Below are 19,120 nucleotides of genomic sequence, written 5' to 3' on the forward strand. Positions count from 1 at the left end.
TTCCCTGGAAACTCAGTGGATAAAGAATTCATCTGCAATGAGGGAGACCTGGGTTCGATTCTGGGGTTGGGAAGCTCCCCTGGAGGAGGGCATCGCAACCTGCTTCAGTATTCTTGCCTGGAGAATCCCCAGGGACAGAGGAGCTTGGCGGGCTACCGGCCATGGGGTAACAAACAGTCTGACGTGTCTGAGTGACTAAGCACAGCACAGGTAAATGAAAAAAAGAGAAGGGGAGATTTGATAATGTTCATTCGTCATTGATGGCATTATTTTAAATTGTTTTAATTCCAATTCTTATGTTTGTTACTTAAAAACATTTACACATTGGCTGATAATATTGACAGGTGGACAGACTACAATACTATCAAGAAAATCTTTATATTCTCAATCCTACAAGGATTTTTGGTTCACATTCTGTACATAATTGATTCTACATTTGCTCACAGGCAAAGGCTAGATAAGAAAAAAATATTCCCACAACTCTTCATATGCTGGAGTCTCCCAGAATGTCTAACTGCTCCTGAGGAAACACTGAAGTCTGAAAAAGGTGAATAAGTATGTTGGTAGGGAATTGGTTTTAATCTTCTATATATCTTATTTTATGTTGTCTCTTACAACTTAAAAATTATATTTAGATCACACTTAGTTGTTCATTTTCATGTGCCTGGAAATGATAGGCACTTTCACTTATATTTCTTTTCTTTGTGTAGATTCAGAACAAAATCTGAGACCAGTGACAATGGACCTGCAGAATTATTCCTTGGTGTCAGAATTTGTGTTGCATGGACTCTGCACTTCACAACATCTACAAAAATTTTTCTTTGTATTCTTCTCTGAGATCTATGTGGTCACTGTTCTGGGCAACCTTATCGTTGTGGTCACTGTAATATCTGACCCCCGCCTACACTCCTCCCCTATGTACTTCCTGTTGGGGAACCTCTCTTTCCTGGACATATGGCTGGCCTCATTTGCCACTCCCAAGATGATCAGGGACTTCCTTAGTGATCAAAAGCTCATCTCCTTCGCAGGATGTATGGCTCAAATCTTCTTCTTGCACTTTGTTGGTGGGGCTGAGATGGTACTTCTTGTTACCATGGCCTATGACAGGTATGTGGCTATATGCAAGCCTTTGCATTACATGGCAGTGATGAGCCGGCAGACTTGCGTGGGGCTGGTGTTGGTTTCATGGGTCATTGGATTTGTGCACTCCATCAGTCAGGTAGCCTTTACTGTAAATTTACCTTACTGTGGCCCCAATGAGGTGGACAGCTTTTTCTGTGACCTTCCTCTTGTGATCAAGCTTGCCTGCCTGGACACCTATGTCTTGGGTATACTTATGATCTCAGACAGTGGGTTGCTTTCCATGAGCTGTTTTCTTCTCCTCCTGATCTCCTACACTGTTATTTTTATCACTGTTCGACAGCGTGCAGCTGGTGGGGTCTCCAAAGCACTCTCAACTTGCTCTGCACATATTATGGTAGTCACACTCTTCTTTGGGCCCTGCATTTTCATTTATGTGTGGCCTTTTAGTAGGTTCTCTGTGGACAAGCTCCTTTCTGTGTTTTACACCATTTTTACTCCACTCTTTAACCCTCTTATCTACACACTGAGAAATAAGGAGATGAAAATATCCATGAAGAAACTGAGAAACCGACATGTGACTTTTCATTGAAGTCCAGCTTTCCAAAAAGTTATATGTTATTATTCATTCAGAAGATACTCTCTTTAATATAATTCTGATCAAATATTTCATTCTGACATTATATTGGTATAATTTGTATTGTGTAACATTATAGAGAAATAGTTACTGATTTCAACAAAATATATACATAATTTTGTCTGTGATATTATATATATGCATATGTAATTACTCATACAATATATGTTTACTCAGGGCTTCCCTAATGGCTTAGATAGTAAAGAATCAGCCTACAATGCAGGAGACACTTGTTCGATCGCTGGCCTGGGAAGAGCCCATGGAAAAGCCCATGCAGTGGGATGGCTACCCACTCCAGTACTCTTGCCTGGAAAATACCGTGGACAGAGGAGCCTGGAAGGCTACAGTCCATGGGTTCACAGAGAACTGGACAGAACTGAGCTACTAAGCAGGCCCACATGCTTATGTTTACTCAGTTCCACACATCCTCCTTGGAATGGATGCCACAAATTTTTTAAGCCAGATTTCTCTTAACAGTTTGTCTAACAAAATTGATTAAAAATGAGTTTTTATTTCTTAATCATAGTCCAGTGAGGCTTCCCAGGTGGCACAGTGAAAAAGAATCTTCCTTGATCACTGGGTGGGAAAGATCCCCTGGAGAAGGAAATGGCAACCCGCTCAAGTATTCTTGCCTGGGGAAATCCCATGGACAGAGGAGCCTAGTGGGCTACAGTCCATGGTGCTGCAAAAAGTCAAACATGACTGAACACACACACACACATACACACATACACAATTATAGTGCAACACAGAAAGGGCTCTCAGTTCATAGATATTCAAGACATGAGATACTTGGCACAGGGAAAGTAGCTTGAGAGTAAATAATACCATGTGAGTCTTTGTCCTAGCTTTGAAACCCTGAGAGGAAAAAATACTTCACAATTTCAGGATCGTATTGCTTTAAAAAGCATATTATTTTTTTCTTTTGAATGTGTATTATATTTAAACTTTTTATTTAAAAACTGAATGCATGTTGGTGGTATTGAATTATAGAAGTCAATTTTAACATGGGAAAATCAATATTTTATGGCCACACATTTCATGGTATAAACATAAACTTACTATATGATATACACTGGACTATTTAATTAATAAATTTTCACCTATGGTAGGTTTTTAATAAACATTGCATCTTACTGAGTTGATGCTGTCCCTTAAGGAGTCATCTATTAGGAAGCATTTGTCAGAATAACACAGATTCAGATATTATGCTGAATTTTGAATGTCTTTGGATCCTGAAAGACCATCATAAGCAAGAACTAAGTTTGATATTCACTAAGTTAATATTTAGAGGATTCAAGCAATTTTCTCATAAGTTGATTCAGAAACATCAAGCCAAAGGACAGAACTGGGAAATGCATGAATTATTTGAGTAACTGGATGAAACTTCCAATAATTTTGGACACTGTTGTCAATCAAGAGAAGCATGCTGCTGGGTACTTCTGTTTTCCCTTCTGACTATAATTCTACACATGTGCCTAAACAATAAAAGAATGTAGAAGGAAAACAACTTCTTCCTCGGGAATTTTCTCTATAGTCATCTTGCTTGCTATTATGATAATACCTTGTTTCTATTTTATAAATTTGGACATCGTCAATTTTTATGACTATGCCCGTGTATGTGAACATTGTTGTTCATTTGCCCACTTGTGTCCAACTCTTTGCGACCCCACGGACTGCAGCACGCCTTCTTGTCTCTCACCATCTCCTGGCGTTTGCCCAAGTTCATGTTCATTGCATTGGTGAACACTGAAAAAGTTTAAGAGGAAATCAATATCTGTTTGGGGATTAATTTCCTTAGTTTTTATTGATGTAATGCTGATTTTTTGATTTACAGATTTTGGACATATCTCTTTTCATCATCAAAGATATAGCTAATACTATTCATGGATTTTTTTTTTTTCACAATGGGAAGAAGATAGTCTCTTTAATAAATGGTTTTGGGAAAACTGGTTATCCACATGCAAAAACCGACATTGACCCTTATTATGTCATACACAAAAATTAACTCAAAATGGATTAAAGATGTAAATGTAAAGACCTGAAACCATAAAACTCCTAGAAAAAAACACAATGACAAAGCTCCTAGACGCTTGTCTTGGCAATGATTTTCTTGGATGGGACACCAAAAAGCGCTTTGCTAAGTGTTTTCACCACACTAGCATGCATGCGTATGTGCTCACGCACACAACACACGGTAACTGTGTGAGTTAATAGATGCATTAATTAGCTTGATTGTCAGAATCATTTCCCAATGTGTACGTTTACTATACCACCACATTGTATATCTTTGAAAAAAGGAAACTTACTAGCATCCTGGAGGGGATTAGAGTTTCTGATCTTTCATAAGTTAATTCTGTAATTTATCATTTTCTGTGTCATTCCTCTCAGTTGTGAAGTACATTGGCAAATGTTCAAATTAATTTCATAATACTTTTAAAATTTATATATATATATAAAAATGTATATGTAGTCGGGTCCTACTTTTTCATTCCTCATTTCTCTCCCCTCTTCCACTTTTTGATCAATTTTATTTCAGGGTAGTTTATTTTGTGACTATTTTCAAAGAAATCAGCTTCAAATTTGCTGATCATCTTAAATTTTCTCTTTCATGCTTTTATCCATACTATTCCTATTCATCTTCAATCCTTTGTTTCATACTATTTTTCGGGCTTCTTAAATTGAATACTTAACTCATTTATTTTTAATAATTCTTTTTAAAAAGTGCTTTTAATACTATAATGGATCTCTAGTTCCACTTACTCTATATCCATGGGTGTTGATGTGTAGTTCATGTATTGTCATTGGGTTCTAAATATTTTATAAGTTTCATTGTGCTTGCCTCTTAAATCATTAGTTATTTAAGAGTGTATAGGATTTGGGGGGGACTATCACTTACTACTGATTCCCAGTTTTTTTATACTGTGGCCAGAGATCATATCCAGCATAATAACAATTATTTGAAATGTTTTAAGAATTATTAAAAAAAAAACGCAGGATATACTGTATAGCACAAACAACAGAGCCAATATTTTATAATAACTATAAAAATTAGAAACTTTAATTTTGAAGAATTTAGCTGATTTTTTTCCCATCGCCTAAAATTACTAGGCAAAAACTGACAGAATTAAATATGAAATTGACCAAAAAAAAATGTGGCAGACTTTTTATATTACTGTTAGAAATTTTTCTACCAGAAAGACCAGAAATAAAGAGTCACATAATTAGTGAGAATTATATACAAAGAAGCTTGCTATATAAGAAATATTTATAAAATTTGAATATTCATGGATTTATTTACTCAGTTGACAAGTGTTTGTCAAGCACCTGCCATATTTAAGATTCAATGCACAGCACTAGGGGTGAAGATAGAGTGGTTAAGAACACACATTTCCAGTTTAGTGGAATAAAGTTGGTTATACACACAATCAAAGCATATTATTATTTAAAGGTGCGGTAGGAATAAACATGATATGCTCTGAGAGAAAATGAGAGGGAAACCTAGTTCAGTTTTAATATTCAGAAAAGATTTCCCTTATTATTTCAGCTTTTATTTCTCCTAGGATTCTGGATTCTGTTATATTACTGCACACACATGTATGTGCACATACACATTTCATTTAGTTTAGCATGACTCAGTCATATAGTACGTGCCCAAATATATGCTAAATCCTATGTTTCTTTTTATTAGTAAAACCAGCCAATGGCTATGTCCCATCTCTAATATCTGCTCAACTGTCCGTGTTGCTTATGCCAGATCCATGAAGATGGATGTGGACCATTGCATTATCAGTCTAGGTGGAGAAATCCCTGCATTTAAGCTGTCTGGACATAAACACGGATACTTGATGTGTTAGTAAAACTAGTGTGAAAGGAGTCATCAGTGTCTGTTTTCCACAGACTCTAAAATTTGCAGGAAATTCACCACTGTCAATTCATAGGAAGTCATATATTCTAAATAGAGGAATTCTTTGAGTTTTGAGGAACCATTTATAAAACTTATTTTCCTATTCTGAGATAAGGTAAATTAAATACATAATACAGTGTTTCTCAAAGCGTAATCTGAAAGCTACTTGTACTAAAAAACCACCTGGAATGATTTTTAAATGCAAATAATATGTGCTTCTTTTTTTACCTGTAAGCTGCCTCAGTAATTGTAATTCACAACCACGATTGAGAACCACAGAACAATTGTTGACATTATCAATCTGCTGGAGTAGTTGCTATTAAGGTATGATTGGAAGGATTTTCTTGTGAGAGAAATCTCTACTAATGGACCAGAATGTGTTCTCACAGGTATATCTCTGCAGCCCAGAAAAATCCCTGACAGCAAAAAGCTGGGCAATTGTAGGACTCAATGTTTTTCTTCTTAGGGACCATTGTTGTCCTTCGATGCCTGATGTCCAGGATTCTGAAACTATTCTTTTGTGTATTTTATGTTAAGTTACTTTAGAAGGAAAAGTAAATCCAATCCTTATTATTCCATCTTAAGCAGAAGCATAGAGCATGGTCTGTGTGATTAATATAAATATTCTTTTCCTAAAATAAAATGAGTGTAAGATTGTAGAGATGCTAGTAGAGGTGCTGGATGTCGAGAGTTTCATCATGAATATGTTGAAAGGGAAACAAGAAAACTCAAAAGTAAATTCACAGTTTTGTTCAGTTATAACTGAAAGTATTGACTAAATAGTAGAGAGCGGTTCTCCTGCAAAATTCTGAGATATATCAACAGAATGATAATTTCTTTACATTCTGTCAAGTGATATTTTGCATACATTAGGATAATAATATATTTTTCTTCTTCAATCTGCTCAATATAATATTACACTGAGAAATTCTGTAAAGTTGAACCATCTTTGGATAAATAATACTCGGATAAATTCTACTTGATAAAGGAACACAAATACAGCCTTAACTTGAGTTTGTAAAAGTGTTGTTATCTTTTTTAATCTGTTTGGGTTCAATCCCTGAGCTGGGAAGATCGCTTGGAGAAATGAACAGCTACCCACTCCAGTATTCTGGCCTGGAGAATTCCATGGACAGAGGAGCCTGGCAGGCTACAGTCCATGGGATCGCAAAGGTCAGACATGACAGAGCGACTTTCACTTTCATAATAATTTGTAAGATTTGTTTATAATTTTATTTACTTTTTCTTTTTCATTTGGTATTGAATTTACAGGAGTCCTATAAAATACATTTGAGAACTTTTATTTTTCTGGAATACTTTTGCACAGGGGGAGAAATGTGTTTTCTAGAAAATTTAGCAAAATCACCCACCAAGTTTTAACAGCCTGGTATATTGGGAAAGGGATTAAGTGAGGGACAGCTATGTTACCAAAATTCAATTATTTTTTGCCTCATTTTTATTTTGATCTTGCCGATGGTTATTTTAATACTATTCAAATAAGTAACATTTTATTTATTATTTTTATATTTTATAGATAAACATTTTTACTGAAGAATTGCATATATTTAGAGGAGTATACAAATAATAATTATATAGCTCAACAAAATCTCACAAAATGAACACACAGCTTGAGGAACATAGGATCAGAAGTTCCCTCACTCCCCCTTCCATTCTCCACCCACTAAGGATAACTACAGTCTTGGCTTTTAATGGATACATTATTTTTTCCTTTCTTGAGCTTATAGAATGGAATCATAGAGCATGTACTTGTGCTAAGATTATGTCATTGTAAAAGGCAATTTTGTCTCTTTGTTTCCAACATTTACGGCTTTCAGTTTCTTTTCCTTGTGATATAGCCTAGATAGGGTGTCTAGCAGCATATTATTTAAATGGTAAAATTGAGACTCTTTGGCACACTTCATATCTCATGGGAAAGGTTTTTAAAAATTCACATGCTGATGTTTTCAGTAGATATTTATGGACGTTCTCTCTAAGAATAGGAATTTCCTGCTATTTTTGAATGAGTGATGAATTTCATCAAGTACACTTTCCATAATTATGAATTGAATATATAACTTTTATTTTCTTATCTTTTTGCTTTTGATGCTTTACATGTAGTATAATTTTAGTACTTTTAATTACATTTTCAATTTTTGTATTGTCAGTGTATAGAAATACAATGGACTTCTTAAATTTCTTATTTAAAAATGCAGGTACACAGGTGTTGAAAAAATGGAGGTCATGACAGGAGAAGCAGTAAAAGTCATCAAAGAGTAGTATTAGGGATATTTTATTGGGACAGTTGCTTTCTTGAGAATTCTAGAGAGCTCTATTTGTGCATCAGTTTAAACATGCATTCTCATTTATCCTGTGGAATTTATAGTTATAACTGGGTTTGGGTGGACTCTGGGAGTTGGTGATGGACAGGGAGGCTTGGCGTGCTGCAGTTCACGGAGTCACAGAGTCGGGCATGACTGAGCGAATGAACTGAACTGTTTCTTTTTATTTTCTAAGATTGTTGATTTAATTTTATGTAATTTTAATCTTCTCCTCCTATTACAAAATGTTGAACCATTTTTTAAATTCCTAAGTATCACTTTTTCCGATATATTATTGATTAGTGGAAAATGTCTAGGAGCAAGAGAGATCCTCTCTCTTAATCTCTAGAAAAAAAATAAACTGCATTATGTCTTTATGATGAATTGCCTCAATCCTGCTGAATTTTAACCCTCGCTATCTCCTCTGTTGGTAATACTGTTTTTAAGCAATAAAAACTAAAAGACTGACAAATAATTCAACTATAGCCATTATAAATAGTCATTTTTCTATAGATGAAGTCACCTGCTTTCTAGTTATTTGTGTTATGAATCAGGTTTCCTAATTATCTGCTCAGTATTGAGGTGTCTATCTGGTCTTCACTGACAACAGGTGGTGTATCTATAAATGTTTTTATATCTGTTTTAAGAACTAAAGCACCTTTGATCTGTTCTTGCTCTGTCATATCTCTCAAAATGTTTCCTATGTCTCAACGAAAACGTTGCAAATTCTCTTTCTAACTAAGGGGAAAAAAAGCCTCAGCTTTGAAATATCTCTTCCCCAATCATTGCCACATCAGTCAGATGCTTCCTTCATATATTCAGCATATTTTTATTGAGTCTTTAATTCATTTTACTTTGGGCATTTTAAAAAGTAAGTGTTGGGAATATGTAGGGCCTGCCTGGTGGCTCAGCAGTAGATTCCGCATGCAATGCAGGAGATGTGGTTTCCATCTCTGGGTCGGGAGATTCCTTGGAGAAGGAAATGGCAACCTACTCCAATATTCTTGCCTGGAGAATTCGATGCCAGAGGAGCCTGGAGGGCTACAGTCCCTGGGGTCAAAAAGGAGTCAGACATGACTTGGAGACTAAACAATAATAAGTGCTAAGAGAACACTTTAGCGGAGATTCAGACACTCACTCGGAGTTTTGCTGCATCTATTCTGCACATTCGCCAGCTCTGGCTACGGGACCGTGTGAGTCTTCACATGGGAAGAGTTGAATAGGAAAGAGCTAAATCTGACTCGGACTCAGAAATGTATAGAAAATAAAGACAAAACCTCAGTATCCAATAAATTAACCAAACATTCTTGGCTTCTGTCTCTGTCACACAAATTAGTTGCTGCAATGGCTTCTATAATCCAGTGACATTAAAAACCCTAAAAAGTGGAGGCTTCATTTGTATTTCACATTTATATTAAATTTGTATCTAGCTGTTCTAAACTTGAATGTCATTTTAATTTTCCTATCTTTGCTTATAAACAAAAACACAAACCTATGAGTTAGTTTTAATATAACTTTAAGGATAACCAATGTATTGATGAAAATATTGACAGTAATATAAACTATGCCCAATAATTGATGAAATTGAAAATGGTATGACATTTCAGTACACTTTCTAGCATTCTCCACAAACCAGTTACAGTAGGTTACACTGTTGCTTCATTAAGGCAAATCAAGAAATTTAGAATTTCGCCATCTGTATCTTTTGAAAAAGTACCAACTTCAATGAGTAAATAATAGTGAAACCCTGTTATGAATCAGGCACCAATCTGCTTTCATATCTATCATCATTTTTAGCTCTCACAAAGTATTGGGAAATAGGCATCAATTTATACATGCTACAGATAGGGACTTGACTTGACTTGTAATTCGAAGAGGGGTATTTGAACCCACAGTATTAGGCAATTGCTGTCTCAATTACACTACTAGATGGTAATTAATAGTGTGGTGAAGTGATGAAGCAGAATAATACATCCCACTGCTGCTGCTGCTGCTAAGTCACTTCAGTCGTGTCCGACTCTGTGCGACCCATAGATGGCAGCCCACCAGGCTCCCCCATCCCTAGGATGCTCCAGGCAAGAACACTGGCGTGGGTTGCCATTTCCTGCTCCAATGCATGAAAGTGAAAAGTGAAAGTGAAGTCGCTCAGTCGTGTCCGACTCTTATCCCACCAGTTTGTTGTTATACCGTCATATAAATCTGATCCACTCTGACTCATCTAATTGATATTCCTTTTTTTTGTGAGAGTAAGAAACCTGTATAAATTCATTACTTAATTCATTGCAGACTTTTAGTTGGAGTAAGTTGAAACTGAGACCAAGACAAAACCTGTGGCAAGGTGGAGAAGAAATTGATGAGAATTTGGAAAGGGTAGATTGTACCTGTACGTAATAGCAAACTGAATATACAAAATGTATAGAATAAAATTTTATTAGATAAGTGGATAGAATAGAAGAGCCTAAATTGATCAGAAACAGAAACCAAATTTTCTTTAGGGAAGAAAAGGAAGCAGAAAACAGAACAATTCAGTATGAAAGGAGTTTTTCTGGGTTTAATTTTGTTATAAAGCCATAAATAGGAGTATTACGATTTAATGGAAGAAAACCAAACAACTAAGCTACCATCTTCTAACACATTCTTCCCAAAGTAATTATTCTAACCCAAGATTCTTTGCTTGCAAACGCTTACTTCATCTTCTTATGTCTCCTGCTTTTTCCAAGTAAGTCCACTCCTATCCCACAGCTTTCGCATGGCTGACTTGACCTCTTTGTTCCGAAGTGTGTAGATGAGGGGGTTCAGCATGGGAGTAATAACATTGTAGAGTACAGACACCATCTTGTCCACAGAAAAAGTGGAGAATGGACGAGCATAGATGAAAATACAGGGTCCAAAAAAGAGTGTTACCACCATGAGGTGAGAGCCACAGGTTGAGAGTGCCTTTCGCCTTCCTTCCTTGGAGCGAATCTTGACTAGGATAGTGGCATAGGAAGAAACCAACACTACAAAGGAGCTGGTAGAAATCAACCCACTATTAGATACCATTAGCAATTCAATGACAAAAGTGTCTGCACAGGCAAGTTTGATGACAGGGGGAACATCACAAAAGAAGTTGTCCACCTGATTTGGCCCACAAAAGGGCAGACGGGCAGTGAGAATTGTCTGGACAGTAGAGTGCACAAATCCTCCCATCCAGGAGGCAGCTACCAACACACAGCATAATCCTCGACTCATGATGGTGGTATAGTGCAGGGGGCGACAAATTGCAACATAGCGATCATAGGCCATCACTGTGAGCAGGAACATCTCTGCTGCCCCTACAACATGCAGGAAGAAGAGCTGCACAATGCATTGGCCATAGGGAATGAGCTTTTCATTATCAAGGAAGTCAGCCAGAAGCTTAGGGGTAGTTACTGTTGAATAACATAGATCGAGGAAAGAGAGGTTGCCAAGAAGGAAATACATGGGTGATGAATTCAGATGGTTATCATAGACTACTGTGACCATGATAAGGACATTTCCTACCCAAGTGGACACATAGAAGAGAAGAAATAGTACAAATAGCCCTGTTTCAATAGATTGTGTCTGTGAGAAACCCGCCAGGATAAATTCTCTCACTACCTTTGTTTGGTTTTCATCCATTTGATCTGGTTTCACCTGGATCAAAAAATTAAACAATGGGGCATTAGTAATGTTAAAAATGGATAAGATATTTCACACAAAATGTAAGAACCTTATTTCAAAAGTGAACTTTTTCTCTAGAATGCGTCTTGATTGGTTAGCTGGAAGAAATTATTTTTTCCTTAGATGATATGAATACATATTTCCCAACAACTCTAGCTTTGAGATACTGATGAAGTAGCCGACATTTTTTAAACTCACCGGTACTGGACTTTTAACTTCAACTTGATGCATCTCTATCTTCCATCAGTCAGCATTTTCCTTCCCCTGTTTTACAATGTCTCAAGGCAATATTATATTTCACTAAGATATTAACATTTTAAAAAATTATAATCTTTAGAAAAAAATAAAACTAGAAGATAGAATTTAAAATTCCAGTGTACAGGCAGGCATTAGAGTCTATAAAGGTTTTATCTGAAATAAGAAAATCATCACACTGGTTAGGCTACTATAATAACCCTGTGGCCTTTTCTATGAAGATAACTCTTGAGGCTCCGCCTTGTAAAAATGGCTAGAGGGAAGTTTATTTGCCACTTTGGTCTTATTGCTAGCTCATTACCTAAGTAATGACACTTACTTAAGTTTGCTAAACGTCTGTCCTGCATATTATTGTTATAATATACTTCCATCCAGCTTATTATTATCTATAATAACATTTCTCATCTTCAGTCATAGCTGTGGACATATGGGTATATAGTATGCTTTTATTGATCTAAATAGAATCATATGATGGTTACTCATACATTCAAGTTACTCCTTTGTTTGACTCCTATCAAATTGGGCACAAAGAAATGATTTCTTTTACATGAAAGAATTAGCAGTCCAGGAAGTGTGTTTGTGTATTTCATCCATTCATATGAGCAATAGCTAGAAGGTGCTACTGCATGAAATGAAATGGGTAATAGTCTACTGAGGACTGTGAGTACACGCAATAGCTGCTATTGACTCGAAGTCTACAGTGCTACCACACACATAGCAATGTTTTCAGGAATTAAGACACAATAATTTCAAGTTTAGATATCAGTGAATATTCTTTATATTTTACCATCATGGTTCATGCCCTGTTTGAGTCTATGAACTGAATATCTTCGTTTAGGCATTTAACAAGAATGCAAGTTTTGAAAAAGATAATTTTAAGCCAAATAAAAATTAAAGAAAACAGTAAAAGTGTATATACTTCTCAATTAGAGAAATTATATGAAAAAAAGAAAAAAATTATATGAATAGAAATATTGTTATTTATATGCTAACAATTAAAATTATCAAGGAATAATAAAAGAAAATCTCCCAAATTTAAGTATCATTTTGTTAAAGTGATGCTTGCAAAAAGATTCATTAACCAGGGAAAATGGTAAAATAATAAAGGGAAATAAAACAACACTCACAAATATACTTAAAACATGAAAGAAATTTATATACACAGAAAGTTAAGCTATATAAACAGCTATACTAAAGGAAAAGACAACAAAATATAAATATTTACTTGGACAATTGAAACTTTCTTTTCACTTATTGATAGTTTTAAATTTTCTATAATAAACTCAGTTATACTTTTGATTAATATATAACTGTGAATTTGTGCAGTTATAAATATCCACACAGCTTTTTTGATAGTAAAACTCTAATTTTATATTAAAAAACTGAATATTTGGATTTTGTCCTTTATTTGCAACTTAATTGTTGCTTATTTTAGTTACTAAATTTCAGATTAGAAATCCCCTTAATTATAATCCATGTAACTTTTTTACAGAGCTATTATTGTTGTCTAGGTCGCGAAGAGTCAGACATGACTGAGTGAATTCACTTTCACTTTTCACTTTCATGCATTGGAGAAGGAAATGGCAACCCACTCCAGTGTTCTTGCCTGGAGAATCCCAGGGACAGGGGAGCCTGGTGGGCTGCCATCTATGGGGTTGCACAGAGTCGGACACGACTGAAGCGACTTAGCAGCAGCAGCAGCAGATATAACATAAAATATATCAGATTTATTAAAAGCAAGGTTTTAATGATAAATATGTTTTTCAAAAAGTATTTCACGATTAAATTTTCATGTTTAAACATTTTTGTAATTACAAAAATAAGGAACATTTATTGCTGAAATTTAGAAACATGATAAACATGAGGAAAATAATTTTCCTAATACCAAGAAGCAAACATGATTAACTTTAGTGTGTCTTGAAAGCTTTCTAAAATGTATTTTTTACTTATATAATTGATATTACATATACAATATGATCTACTACTGAAAAATTCTGTAATTTCCATTAAATACTGATCTTGCAAATGGGTATAGATAACAGGAACATGAAGTAAAGCTTTCAACATAATAGAGTTTAAGTCTAATTATATACCTTCTGCATATAAAGTGTGGTTTCTCTGGTCTTGTGGTCACAGAAGCCTGACACATTAACGCTACAGAGCCATCATCCTAAATACTACAGATGTAGGAAAATAAACAAATAAGGAGGAGCCCCTAGGTTACACTGGCCATTATTAGGAAATTTGGGCATTCGGGGATTTAAGGATTCAGGTACTCATAATCAAATTGCAATGGGAATTATTAAAATTTTTAAATCATAATGTATTGCCAGAAATTACCAAACACAAAAAATATGTTTTAGGATAATAGTGGGATGCAGAGGTAAATGGTAATGGATAGGGAAAAAAAAAGAAGAAAAAAATCCTTTTTTGCAATATATCAGCTGGATGATAGTTACAGTATGTCAGCTGGGTTATTTAAAATTTCTAAATTTAAAATTATTCATTGTAGTGCTGTTTGCATAAGTTATGAAATAATAAATGATATGCATGTCCATTAATTGAATATTTATTTCATTATAGCAGACCTTTTTTAAAAATGTTATATAATCGAGAGGTAAATGTTCCCAGGACTGAGGTTAATAAAAACATAATGAAATATTAGGAAAAGTTTGGTTCCAAGTGCCTTGCCAAAAACAGTAAACCTTTTCATCACTTTCTTTATTTGGAGTGCCTTCTCTAGTCAGGGTTCCCATTTTAGATTTTATATTGTTTTATTTTTCTAAATTATAAAACTTTGTAAATAAGATTAAATTCTCACCCTTTCTTCCACTGCCACATCCATACCACGAGGGGAAAGAAGAGAGAGGGGTAAATAGAGAGAAAAGGAGAAGAAAGAACAGAAAGAGAGAGAAAGATTGATTTATGGATATACTTTCATATACTGTATGCAATGCTAATTCTTTTTAAATAATACATAATTTTTTAAAAATAGTTCTGCTATAATGAAATATTAATTAATGGATATGCATATCATTTATTATTTTATAACTTCTGCAAACAGCACAACAATGAATAATTTTAAATTTTGAATTTTGCTCATAGTTATTTAGGTATTTATTGGGTATTTGGAAGGGATACAGGCCTGAGAGTGAAATTTCTGAGAAGAATGTTGACAGACTGTTTTTTCCTCCTGTGAAAAATATACATGGTGCTATTTTGCACTCTTTCCAACACTGGATAATATCAATCTTTATTGTAATTTTGCAAATATGATAGGTAAAATAATAGTTCATTATCTTAATTTGTGTTTGCCTCATCAGCAGTATTCATGAACATCTTTGGATTTTTAACTATTTGTATACTCTTTAAGCACAACCTGGAATCAAGATTGCTGGGAGAAATATCTATGAACTCAGATATGGAGATGACACCACCCTTATGGCAGAAAGTGAAGAGGAACTAAAGAGCCACTTGATGAAAATGAAAGAAGAGAGTGAAAAAGTTGGCTCAAAGCTCAACATTAGGAAAATTAAGATCATGGCATCCAGCCTCATCACTTCATGGCAAATAGATGGGGAAACAGTGGAAACAGTGGCTGACTTTATTTTGGGGGGAACTCAAAAATCACTGCAGATGGTGACTGCAGCCATGAAATTAAAAGAGCTTACTCCTTGGAAGGAAAACTATGACCAACCTAGACAGCATATTAAAAAGCTGAGACTACTTTGCCAACAAAGTTCCATCTAGTCAAGCGAAGTGGCATCGCTTAGTCATCTCCGACTCTTTGGGACCCCATGGACTGTAGCCTGCCAGGCTCCTCTATCCACGGGATTTTCTAGGCAAGAATATTGGAGTGGGTTGCCATTTCCTTCTCCAGGGGATCTTCCCAACCCATTGGGAAGATCTCATTGTAGGTCTCCCACATTGTAGGCAGATGCTTTTACCATCTGAGCCACCAGGGAAGTCTCATCAAGGAGTACGTCTAGTCAAGGGTATGATTTTTCCAGTAGTCATGTATGGGTATAAGCATTGGACTGTAAAGAAAGCTGAGTGCCAGAGGACTGATGCTTTTGAACTGTGGTGTTGGAGAAGACTCTTGCGAGTCCCTTGGACTGCAAGGAGATCCAACCAGTCCATCCTAAAGGAGATCAGTACTGAGTGTTTGTTGGAAGGACTGAAGTTGAAGCTGAAACTGCGATACTTTGGCCACCTGATGCAAAGAACTGACTCATTTGAAAAGACCCTGATGCTGGGAAAGATTGAGGGCAGAGGAGAAGGGGACGAAAGAGAATGAGATGGTTGGATAGCATCACCAACCCAATGGACATGAGTTTGAATAAACTCTGGGAGTTGGTGACAAACAGGGAGGCCTGACCTGCTGCAGTCTATGGGGTCACAAAGAGTTGGACATGACTGAGTGACTGAACTGAACTGAATACTCCCTCTTCTGAAAATTTCATGTGCATGTTATTACTTAACTGTCTATTATGTTTTCATTATTAATGTACAGAAATTCTCTAGATTTCAAGGATATTACAAGATGCAAATAGTTGAAATATTGATATTTAACCCTAGCCTAAATTTATAATTGATTCAATTTTTACCTATGTAAACTTCCAAACAGAGACATAGCATATCAACAGTACCTCAGGAGGCTACTTATATCCTCCTCTCAGTCAAAAACCCTAAAACTCTTTTTATGATTTTTTAATCACTCTTAATTAATTTAGCTTTCTTGAACTTCAATAAGGGGAATTGTATGATAATGCTATATATGTTTGATTACTTTGATTTAATACTATCTGTGAAATTTCTCCAAGCAATTATGCTAATCAGTGTTTATTTTTTGTTACCAGTGAACTGTATTATTTCTTCAATTGTATGAACATACTGTAATTTACTTACACATTACATTGTTGTTGGACATTTGTCAGGTACAAATAAAGCTACTATGAACATTTCTGCTCATGTTTTTTAATGGACATAACACTTATTTCTGTTGGATGTGTGTGCATATCAACTGGAACTTTTCAATCGTAGAATAAATGTGTGTTTAATTCAATAAGAAACTGCCAAATATTTTTCTTTATTGACATCACTAGTTTCCCTTTTTGTAATATAAACATACTATTCTCTCATATCGGTTTTTATCTTCAGTGTTGTAGGAAAAATCCAAAATCAAACTGACATCTTTTTCATATATCTATGGGCTATTTGGAAATAGATATATGGGCATTTTCATGAGATGCCAATTCAAATCATTTGCTCAGTTGTTAACTGGATCATGGGTATTTTCTTACTGACTTAAATTATTTGTATCATGTATAAGCAAATCCCTTGTTGAATATATGCATTACAATGATTTAATTCTATTAACACTTACCTTTTCACTTAATGGTGTCTTAGTAAGCAGAAGCTGTTAGTTTTAATAATGCCAAGTTTTTCATAGATGGTTAAAGACATTTCTTTTGAAAAATATTTCTTTCTTTCAAAGTCATGAACATATTCTCATTTTAAAATAGATGCTTAAAGATTTTTGGTTTTCACATGTAAGGATATGATCCTTTTAAAAGTAATTGTATGTGGTGTGAGGTAGGGTGTCAAGCTTCATTTTCTTTCATATGGATATTTAACTGACCAAAAATATTTACTAAAGAGACCATCGATTTTTGGCTAGATTGCAGTGGAGACTATGTGATAAATAACACTATATATGGGCCTCCATTTCAATTTTCTCTATTTTTTATACTTTTACTAATACAACATTGTCACATTAAGATTTACATTAAATCTTGATATCTGATACTATAAATCTCCCCCTTTGTTCTTTTTTTAATATAAATTTATTTTAATTGGAGGCTAATTACCTTTGTTCTTTAATATTGCTTTGTGTATTCCAGGCCCTATTCTTTTTTACCTGCAGTTTAGAATTAGCTTATCAACTTCTTTTAGCATATATAAGGATACTAACTGGAAATATAATCTATATGTCAAACAATGTAACTGTTTGGGATCATTGCCATACAACAGCAATGAGTCATGTGTACATAAACATGAACATGTTGCTTCAGTTAATTTCTCTCAGTTATGTGTTTTAGTTTTCAGGGTAAAGTTTAGTTAGATTTTTTTTACTCTTTATGTTATTTTTGAACTACTGCAAATTTCTCTTTCTTTAATTTGATTTTTTAAATAGTTGCAGTGACTTTGCTATATTCACTTGGCCTAAATATTATTGTATTGAATCTACCGATTACTTTGGCTAGTATGCACATCTTAACAATATTATGTCTTCCAATCCATGAACACAGAATGTATTTCCATTTATTTGGCTCTATAATTTATTTCAACAGTATGTAATAATTTTCAGTGTATGTATCTTCAACCCCCTTATGTTAGCTTCATTCCTATTTTAATTTTGATACTATTGTAAATGAATGACTGTTTATAGTATCTAGACTATAGACTGTTTATTTTAGACTGTTTATAGTATCTAGAAGTGCAAATAATTTTTTGTGCTTTGAGTTTTTAATCCTACAACTTTGCTGAATTTGTTCATAAGGTCTAACAGTTTGTTGGAATCTGTAGGGTTTTCTACTTATAAGATCATGTCTGCAATCAGAAATTATTTTACTTCTTCCTTTTCTATTTCTGGATAATATTTACCTCTTTTTCTTGTTTAATAGCTCTGGGCTTTTTCTTATGTTGAATAGTGGAGGTAAGAGTGGGAATTCTTGCCTTATTTCTAATCTAGAGGAAATGTTTTCAGTCTTTCACCATTGGCTCTAATGTTAGCTGTGAGTCTTTTCCTAAATGGTCTTTATTATGTTGAGATAATTCACTTCTACACCTAGTTTTTTTTTTTTTTAATGTTTCTTATCATGTAAGGGTGAGGAGTTTTGTCAGATGTTTTCTCTGCATTAGTTGAGATATTTATGTGGGTTTAGTCCTTCATGTAGTTAATATGTTACTTTGACTGTTCTTCATCTTTTAAACCATCCTTGCATTCCAGGAAAAAAAACACTTTGTCACAGTGTATAATCCTTTTAATATGCTGTTAAATTCTCTGTGATAATATTCTGTTGATGATTTTTATTTCAGCATTCATTAGAGACATTGGTCTGTAGTTTTCATTTCCTATGTCTTTGTCTGGCTTTGATGTCAGGGTAATGAAATTTGGGTTGTTTTCATATTTTGGCTATTATAAATAATACTACAATAAACATTGGGGTACATATATTT

The 19,120-nt window shown here is 34.6% G+C and overlaps 2 protein-coding genes across 2 annotated transcripts; one reads left to right on the forward strand and one right to left on the reverse strand.

The window, feature by feature from the left end:
* On the forward strand, nucleotides 451-3,191 carry LOC102185922 (olfactory receptor 4K14). Its single transcript, XM_018053804.1, has 2 exons — nucleotides 451-547; nucleotides 711-3,191. Exon 2 carries the CDS (start codon nucleotides 740-742, stop codon nucleotides 1,670-1,672), a length of 933 nt encoding a protein of 310 aa, XP_017909293.1. The 5' UTR covers nucleotides 451-547; nucleotides 711-739; the 3' UTR covers nucleotides 1,673-3,191.
* LOC102185657 (olfactory receptor 4Q2) lies at nucleotides 10,640-11,581 on the reverse strand. Its single transcript, XM_005685430.2, has one exon. The coding sequence runs from the start codon at nucleotides 11,579-11,581 to the stop codon at nucleotides 10,640-10,642; it is 942 nt and encodes a 313-aa protein (XP_005685487.2).

The sequence above is a fragment of the Capra hircus genome, chromosome 10 (genome assembly GCF_001704415.2).
Source record: "Capra hircus breed San Clemente chromosome 10, ASM170441v1, whole genome shotgun sequence".
Taxonomy (NCBI): domain Eukaryota; kingdom Metazoa; phylum Chordata; class Mammalia; order Artiodactyla; family Bovidae; genus Capra; species Capra hircus.